Here is a 9251-nt window from a genome sequence, read left to right on the forward strand (position 1 = left end):
CAAGTAGATGGGATTACAGTCATGCACCGCCACGCCCAGCTAGATTTTACATTTTTAGTAGAGATAGGGTTTTGCCATGTTGGCCAGCTAGTTTTGAACTCCTGACCTCAGGTGATCCACCCGCCTTGGCCTCCCAAGTACTGGGATTACAGGAGTGATCCACTGTGCCCGGCCTCTAGCCTAACTTTTACATCCTGAACTGGCCTTAAGAAAGTATCACTTTAGGCCTGTTTCATCTGTAAATGTTAATGTCATAAGAGGTGATCTTTTGAGATTTCTTTCAGCTCTGAGAATATTTGTTTTGATTATTCTAAATCTGGGCCATTTCTTTTGTTTTTAAGTTAAATCTTCAATAAAAAGAATAAATGCTACCTAGAGGACAGAAACATTTTTATAGTAGATTGTCACAGACTTTATGACTCTTTCATTACTTTGCTGCATAAAATGGCCTTTGTATGCTGTCAGCATCTGGGAATGTCTCAGTGGGTGTTCATAGACCTTCTGGACTATCTGGAAATGTTTTGATATTTATTGGCTGGGCACCATGGCTCCTGCATCTAATCACAGCACTTTGGGAGGGTGAGGTAGGTGGATCACCTGAGGTCAGGAGTTCAAGACCAGCCTGGCCAACATGGGGAAACCCTGCCTCTACTAAAAATACAAACATTAGCCAGGCATGGTGGTGGGCACCTGTAATCCCAGCTACTTGGGAGGCTGAGGCATGAGAATCACTTGAACCCAGGAGGCAAGTTTACATTGAGCCAAGATTGCATCACTTCACTCCAAACTGGGCTACAGAGCAAAAGTCCTGTTTCAAAAAAAAAAAAAAGGAAAGAAATTTTGATATTTATTGATGATGGTGTTGTGAGAATGACTTTTCAAGGTGTTCTTAATAGAGCAAGTTTTGTTTAGGAGAGCACATTCCAACTTACTTGCTTCTATAAATATACCTTGTAATCTAGGGCTTAAGGAATATGTACAGCATCTCTTTCTCTCCCTTAGTCTTCCCTTTTCTCACAGTCTTCCCTTTTCTCACTAGTTAGATCCTTGACCGAATAGCTATTTCATTCTCAAGTCTTAGGAATGCAGGGTGAAACAAAATAGATGAATTTTTAAAGCACTTACCAGGCTATATGAAATCACGGTCTATTTTCTAAAATTATAATGGACAGTTCAGTAATACTGTCTCCTTTCTCAAACCAAATCTTTGGTTGTTGTAAGGAAGGGAAATTAAATTCCTGTGTGCTAGATTTTCAACATAAAATTTAAAAAACTGGAATAATCTTGCATTTTATGTATATAACAATATAATGCCTTGTTTTAGGTGGGAGAAGGAGAGAAATTGGTGAGAGCTCTTTTTGCTGTGGCTCGAGAACTTCAACCTTCTATAATTTTCATAGGTAAGAACATATTTTCCAACTAAGTTAGTTGACTATTTGTAAAATTTCCCCCTGCAAATAGGAAAGATGATTGGAAACATCCAGAAGGAAGAAGTTTTAAAGAGGGCAAACTTAAAGACTATCTAATGAGTTTAATAGGACCCACTCTATTAATAAGTATTAAACTAGATTGATCTCAGATGACTCACATAGCTTGGTTTTTAAAGTCTTATACTTGTATTTCCTCTAGATGAAGTTGATAGCCTTTTGTGTGAAAGAAGAGAAGGGGAGCACGATGCTAGTAGACGCCTAAAAACTGAATTTCTAATAGAATTTGATGGTGTAAGTGTTGATTATGATATTTTTTTATGTGGCAGCATTTTAGTATATATATGTATATTCTATTAAATGGCCAAGGTTAAAAATACAAATATCTTTGTTTGTAGGTACAGTCTGCTGGAGATGACAGAGTACTTGTAATGGGTGCAACTAATAGGCCGCAAGAGCTTGATGAGGCTGTTCTCAGGTAGGGAGATTTATATGGAAATACATGCATTTATTACAGACAATATTTACTCATGTTCATCTTACATATTATTTCCTTATTCTCAGTTTTAAGACAATTCACTATTTTCCTCCCATACTATCCTCTAGCCTCTATGTTACCAACTAAATGATGATTTTGAGGTCAACAGCTTGATATCAGGAGTACTAGTCTAGTAAAGGTTTAAGGCAGATTGGTCGGTTCTTCTGGGTTGCATTAAATTATCTTTAAACTTCAAAATTGATTCTTACCCTCTTTTATTGGGCTTCCTGAGAAGGTGATCAAAGCACAGTTCATGGAAAATGTGTTTTCTGTTCTTGTGTGTTTGAGCAAATTTATTCCCTTCATAATGGAAGAACAATTTGACTCAGCATAAAATTCTTGGGCATACTTCCCCAAGAAATTTACAATATTGCTCCATCGTTTCTAGGATTGGCTATAGTAGTGTAAAAGTCTGAATCCAAGCTGATTTTTTCAAATTTATAAATTAACTTGATTTTTTTCTCTCTTTACTAGATAGAATTATTAGCCATTAAAATCTGGTTATTTGAAAAGTATGTTGATCTGTATTTATTTTTCCGGAGATTTGATGTTTCTTTAAATTGATAGTTTGGAACTTCCTTTGTTTTGGGAAATTTGTTTTATTAATTTATTGATAATTTTGACTTTTAGATACAGGGGGTACATGTGCAGGTTTGTTACATGGGTATATTGCACTCAGGTAGTGAGCATAGTGTGTGGTAGGTAGCTTTTCAACCCACACCTCACTCCTTTCTTCTCCCATGTAGTAGTCCACAGTGTGTATTGTTCCCATGTGTCCATGTGTGCCCAATTTTTAGCTCCCACTTATGAGAACATATACTATTTGGTTTACTGTTTCTGCATTAATTTGCTTAGTATTAAGGCCTCCAGCTCCATCTATGTTGCTGCAAAGGACATCATTTCATTCTTTTTAATGGCTGTGTAGTATTCCATGGTGTGTATGTACCACGTTTTCTTTATCCAGTCCACCATTGGCGGGCGCCTAAGTTGAATCCATGTCTGCTATTGTGCATAGTGCAATAAACATGAAATGCATATCTTTTTGGTATAATGATCTATTTTCCTTTGGGTATATACCCAATAATGGGATTACAGGGTCAAAGGTAGATCTGTTTTGTTTTTAGAGAAATCTTCAAACTGCTTTCCACAATGACTAAACTGTACATTACCACCAAAGTATATGTGCTCCACAGCCTCACCAGCATCTGTTATATTTTTTTTTACTTTTTCACACCAATCTCTAGACAACATGGGATTTTTTTTTGCTGTTATAGTAATAGACATTCTGACTGGTGTGAGATATCTCATTATGATTTTGATTCGCATTTTTCTGATGATTAGCGATGATGCATATTTTTTCATGTTTCTTGTCCCCTCATATGTCTTTTGAGAAATGTCTGTACATTTCCTTTTTACCCATTTTTTAATAGGGTTGTTTTTAGCTTGTTCAATTGTTTGAATTCCTTGTAGATTCTGGATATCAGACCTTTGTTGGATGCAATTCTGTAAGTTGTCTGTTTACTCTGTTGATGGTTCTTTTTGCTGTGCAGAAGCTTTTTAGTTTAATTAGGTCCCACTTGTGAGTTTTTATTTTTATTGCAATTGTTGTTGAGCCAAAATTTCTTTCCAAGGCTGATGTCAAGAAGGGTATTTTCTGGTTTTCTTCTAGCATTTTTATACTTTGAGATCTTACATTTAAATCTTTAATCCGTCTTGAGTTAATTTGGGTATATGGTGAAAACTAAGGGTTCAGTTTCATTTTTTCTACATATTGCTAGCCAATAATCCCCACACCATTTGTTAAATAGGGAGTCTTTTCCCCATTGCTTTTTTTTTGTCAGCCTTGTCAAAGATCAGATGGGTTATAGATGTGTGGCTTTATTTCTCAATTTTCTATCCTGTTCCTTTGGCCTGTGTGTCTGTTTTTATACCAGAATTATGCTGTTTGGGCTACTGTATAGTATAGTTTAAAGTCAGGTAATGTGATACTTCCAGCTTTGTTCTTTTTGCTTAGGATTGCTTTGGCTATTTTGGATCTTTTTTTGGTTCCATATGAATTTTTGAATAATTTTTTCTACTTTTGTGAAAAATAACATTGATAGTTTGACAAGAATAGCACTGACTCTGTCAATTGCTTTGGGCAGTATGGTCATTTTACAGAGCAATCAGGCAAGAGAGGGAAATAAAAGGTATCCACATAGGAAAACAAGTCATCATGCTCTCTCTCTTTTCACTGGCAATATGATTCTATACTGAAGAAACCCTAGAAATGCCGCCAAAAGGTTACTAGAACTGATAAATGATTTTACCAAGGTTTCAGGATACAAAATTAGTGTACAAAAATTAGTAGCATTTCTATATACTAATAATGTTCAGGCTAAGAGTTAAATCAAGAACACAATCCCATTTACAACAGCCACAAAGAAAATGAAATGTTGGCTGGGCACGGTGGCTCACACCTATATAATCCCAGCACTTTAGGAGGCCAAGGCGGGCAGATCACTTGAGGTCATGAGTTCGAGACCAGCCTGACCGACACGGTATAACCTCATCTCTATTATATATAACCTCATCTATATTATATTATATATAACCTATATTATATATAACCTCATCATCTACATATATATTATGTATAACCTCATCATCTACATATATATTATGTATAACCTCTTCTCTAAAAATACAAAAAATTAGCTGGGTATGGTGGCGAGCACCTGTAATCCCAGCTACTCGGAAGGCTGAGGCAGAAGAATCGCTTGAACCCAGGAGGCAGAGGATGCAGCGAGCCAAGATCATGCCATTGCACTCCAGCCTGGTTGTGACAGAGCAAGACTCTATCTCAAAAAAAAAAAAAAAAAGAAAGAAAGAAAAGAAAATGAAATATCTAGGAATACAGCTGATGAAGGAGGTGAAAGAATCTCTACAAGGAGAACTGTAAAGCACTGCTAAAATAAATCAGAGATGACACAAATAAATGGAAAAACACTCCATGCTCATGGATTGGAAGAATCAATATCGTTAAAATGGGAAATTTATTTTAAATGATATCTTAATTTTTTTCCTAGTTCATTTTTCTGTTTTCTTTTGCACATAAATTCCGTATCTGTAATTTTCTTCTTACTCCTTTTAAACTCTTAGGTCTTTTTGTTTTGTTCTGTTTTCCCAAGCCTGTTACCTTTATTCTTACTGGGTTAGTATCTTATCTCCTTTCTGCTATGTGTTTTGTAACCCTTCTTTCCTTGGTGATTTTTTATTTATTACTTTCCTGACCTCTGTTACCCTAATTTTCATCTTCTGTTTTATTTCTTTGAGCATCTATGTTTTTTCCATAAGCTCTTACATCTCACTGGGCTCTTGTTTCATAGAAAACAATTTTTTTGGGCAGGCAAATCACTTGAGACCAAGAGTTCGATACCAGCCTGGCCAACATAGTGAAACCCTGTCTGTACTAAAAATACAAAAAATTAGCTGGGCGTAGTCACATGCACCTGTAATCCCAGCTACTTGGAAGGCTGAGAATTGCTTGAACTGGGAGGCAGAGGTTGCAGTGAGCCAAGATTGCACCACTGTACTTCAGCCTGGGCAACAGGTCTGTCTCAAAAAAAAAAAGAAAACAATTTTTTGGTTGAGCATCATGATGGGTCACGCCTGTAATCCCAGTACTTTGGAGGTCAGATCACTTGAGGCTAGGAGTGCTAGACCAGCCTTGCCAACATGGTAAAACCCCATATCTATAAAAAAAAAAACTTAAGGATAAAAAAAATCTTCTTAAGTAAATTACTTAATGGAAAGATATTTGGTCATGATTTTAATTTGCTCTATGGCAAAATCTTCTCATGCTTGTTCTTCATTTTATCTAGTTTATGTTTATTGTGTTTTGTTTGCTCTTTTGGGAGCAGGTTTTTTGTTTTTTTGTTTTTTTTTTTAATGAGCCCTGTCCTTGTTTTTCACTTTTGCTTATTTTTCTTTGAATAAAAGGAGTTTTCTTGGAAAACCTAGTTTTGGAAGGATATTGTAGGGGAAGGGATAGGTATTTTGAGTAGTCCATGTGTACACCAAACTAACATGCAGCCTCCTTCACTTACAGTGAAGCCATACCTGATAATGAAATACATGTGTGTGTAAATAAGAGTTAGAGTTGATTTATTCTTCTACTAAAAAATATTGGTCACTGCAAGACAGTGTCTTCCCGCCAGACTGTTAGATGCCTTCTTTCAAAGATAATTTGTCTTAGAGTTTCTTTGTTCAGTCTCACTTCCTTGCCATTCCTGTGCTATCAATTAGGGTTTACATGGTCTGCAGAGCCAGGCCTCATATGCTTGTTTAAATGTGGAAGGATTGGCTTTATTATCCTTCAGGGTGTGCTGTCTCTTTTTGGGGGAAAACTGTGTTCTGACAGTTATGTCCATGATCTTCCACAGCAGATCCTGTGTGCATCTTCCTTTTCTCAGTATAATTTTCACTGTCCTAGGCAGTTCACCTTTATGTATTCCAGTTCCATAAATGTTACCTAGTTTGTTAATAAAGTTTACATTTCTGTTTCTATTATCCTTGCTGATTTTAGTACTTTTTCAGATTCAAGAAAACAGAGATCTACTTATATCAGATATTTTGTTTTAAAGCATTATTGCTATTAAAAACATACATACATAAATGATTCGTTCTAAAAATACTGAATTAAGCATTTTTAAATATTAACTAGAGTTTTAAAAGAGTAACAAAAATAGTTTTACATAGATAACTACCAAAATGCATTCCAGTGCCTTCAATATTATACTTTAAAAGCTTTTTCCTGTCATTTGCTGCTTCAGCTTTAAATTCAAAATTATATTTCTAAAAGTGCTGGATTTTTTTTTTTAGGCGTTTCATCAAACGGGTATATGTGTCTTTACCAAATGAGGAGGTATGTATCTGTGTTTGAATTTTTTTTGTTTTAAAGCAGAAACAAGAACTACCATCTTGACAATATTAAGTCTTCCAATCCATGGTACACCTACTTTGGAAAACAGTTTAGTGGTTTCTTAAAAAGATAAATGTAAGCTTACTGTCAAACTCAGCAATTTCACTCCTAAGAATTTACCCAAGAGAAAAAAAAATGTGTGTTTACACAAAGACTTATACAAGAATTTTTATAGCAGCAATATTAATAATAGCCAGAACCTACAAAGAATCTAAATGTTCATTTTGGTGAATAAACAAATGTTCTATATTCTTTTAATAGATACTGTTATCTATTATACATGCTGCATACTCACTTCATATATTAAGTTTATGATAATTGAAAGAAGCAAGATATATGTCACATATCATATGATTCTGTTTATGTGCAGAAAATACAAATTTCCAGAAACATAAAGCAGATCAGTGGGTTGTCAGGGTGAGGGCTGGGAATGAGGATTAACTGCAAACAGGTATGAGTGACCTAAAAAGTGTTCCAAAGCTGGATTATGGTGATGATTGCACAACTCTATAGATGTATTAAAAGTCATTGAATTATACATTTACAATGGGTGAAGTTCATTGTGGACGAATTCATGCCTCTATAAAACTGTTTTTTGGCCAGGTGCGGTGGCTCACACCTGTAATCCCAACACTTTGGGAGGCTGAGCTGAGAGGATCGCTTGCACCAGGATTTCAAGACGAGCCTGGGCAACATAGGGAGATCTTATCTCTACAAACACTTTTATCGAAATTAACCAGGCATGGTGGCACATCCTTTGGTCCCAGTTACTCAGGAGGCTGAGATGGGAGGATTGCTTGAATCCAGGATGTCGAGGCTATAGTGAGCTATGATTGTGCCCTGTACTCCAGCCTGGGTAACAGAACAAGACCCTGTCTCAAAATAAAAAATAAAATAAAATAATAAAAGAATCATTGATTCTGATATTAAATTAGACTGGAATGATCATTTTTAATATTTATTTTCAGACAAGACTACTTTTGCTTAAAAATCTGTTATGTAAACAAGGAAGCCCATTGACCCAAAAAGAACTAGCACAACTTGCTAGGTAAGTAATTTGGATTTGGTTTATGTTACAGCTTTTATTTATTTATTTTTTGCAAATAATTCTTTTTTTAGTTATTTAAAGTAATCTTAAGTATGAAAGAGTAATTCTTTTATCAGAAAACTTTTTGTCTCATCCTCTACCTCCTTTGCCTTATTCTTATGTATATATATGGAATCTAAATTTTACTTACTATGTCCTCTGCAAGACATGACCTAAATATCTAATGATGATAATATATTCTTTTTATAAATTTATTAAAACCTATAAGTGGTATTAAAGTAATTTAAACATTTACAGCCTGGGCAGCATGGTGAACCCCATCTCTACAAAAAAATAAAATGAATCAGGAATGGTGGCACACACCTGTAGTTCCAGCTACTTGGGAGGCTGAGGTGGGAGGATCCCTTAGGCCCCGGAGGTGGAGGTTGAGCGACATAGTGAGACCCTGTCTCAAAAAAAATTTGTAACATTTCACATCTGCTCACACTAACACAGATATTTTTACATAAACTTATTTTGCATTACACTGAATAGTTTTTGTCTTTCACACCTTGAACTTTATGAACAGTGTGGTAAAATAGAAACTAAGTATAGGAGATGCACTCATGAATTCCATTCCCTAAAAAATGTCATAAAGTAATTTAAAATATTCAGCGAGTGTGTGAGTACTATATAATTTTAACAAGAACTCTGAGTTCCCAGATACCTATAACAAAAGAACAAATAACTTGGAAATATCTTCTTTTCCTGACCTTTCTGTCTGTCCTCATATTTAAAGAAATCTACTTTGATTGTCCCTTATCCCAGCAAGAGACTGCTCTTTGCCAAGATAAACACTAGAGAAGTAATTGTGTTTATGTGTCAGTTGGCACCAACAGTTTGTAGATGTTACCTTTCCAGGTGACATATTTACAATTTAATGAAGCCTCTGGAGATAGTATGCCTTACTCTAAAGGGATGGTTCTAATGATTAAAAGTTGAGGCATTACAGGAAACTAGCAGTTGTTTTCAGCAAATGGGCCTTTTTGTTCCCTTAAAATCAAACCACAAAACTATAGGCTTGCTGACAAAGGGAAACTAGTTTTTACCTTCTTATTATATGGAGATTTTAAATCTGCAGAGATTAAAATATAATTTGCTGTTTCAGCTGGGCACGGTGGCTCATGCCTGTAATCCCAGCACTTTGGGAGGTGGGTGGATCACCCAAGGTCAGGAGTTTGAGACCAGCCTGACTAACATGGTAAAACCGCATCTCTACTAAATACAAAAAAAAAA

General features: G+C 35.5%; 1 protein-coding gene across 1 annotated transcript in view; it reads left to right on the forward strand.

Annotated features, from left to right (window-relative positions):
• Positions 1-9251, forward strand: part of SPAST (spastin) — a 79665-nt gene that overhangs the window by 59018 nt on the left and 11396 nt on the right. The window contains exons 10-14 of the mRNA XM_032301238.1: positions 1325-1400; positions 1630-1721; positions 1826-1905; positions 6829-6871; positions 7897-7976. Of these exons, the coding sequence (XP_032157129.1) occupies positions 1325-1400; positions 1630-1721; positions 1826-1905; positions 6829-6871; positions 7897-7976 (371 nt within the window). The remainder of the gene's footprint in view (positions 1-1324; positions 1401-1629; positions 1722-1825; positions 1906-6828; positions 6872-7896; positions 7977-9251) is intronic.

This window comes from Sapajus apella, unplaced genomic scaffold, assembly GCF_009761245.1.
Source record: "Sapajus apella isolate SASKATOON/1434 unplaced genomic scaffold, GSC_monkey_1.0 scaffold44, whole genome shotgun sequence".
NCBI classification, from domain to species: domain Eukaryota; kingdom Metazoa; phylum Chordata; class Mammalia; order Primates; family Cebidae; genus Sapajus; species Sapajus apella.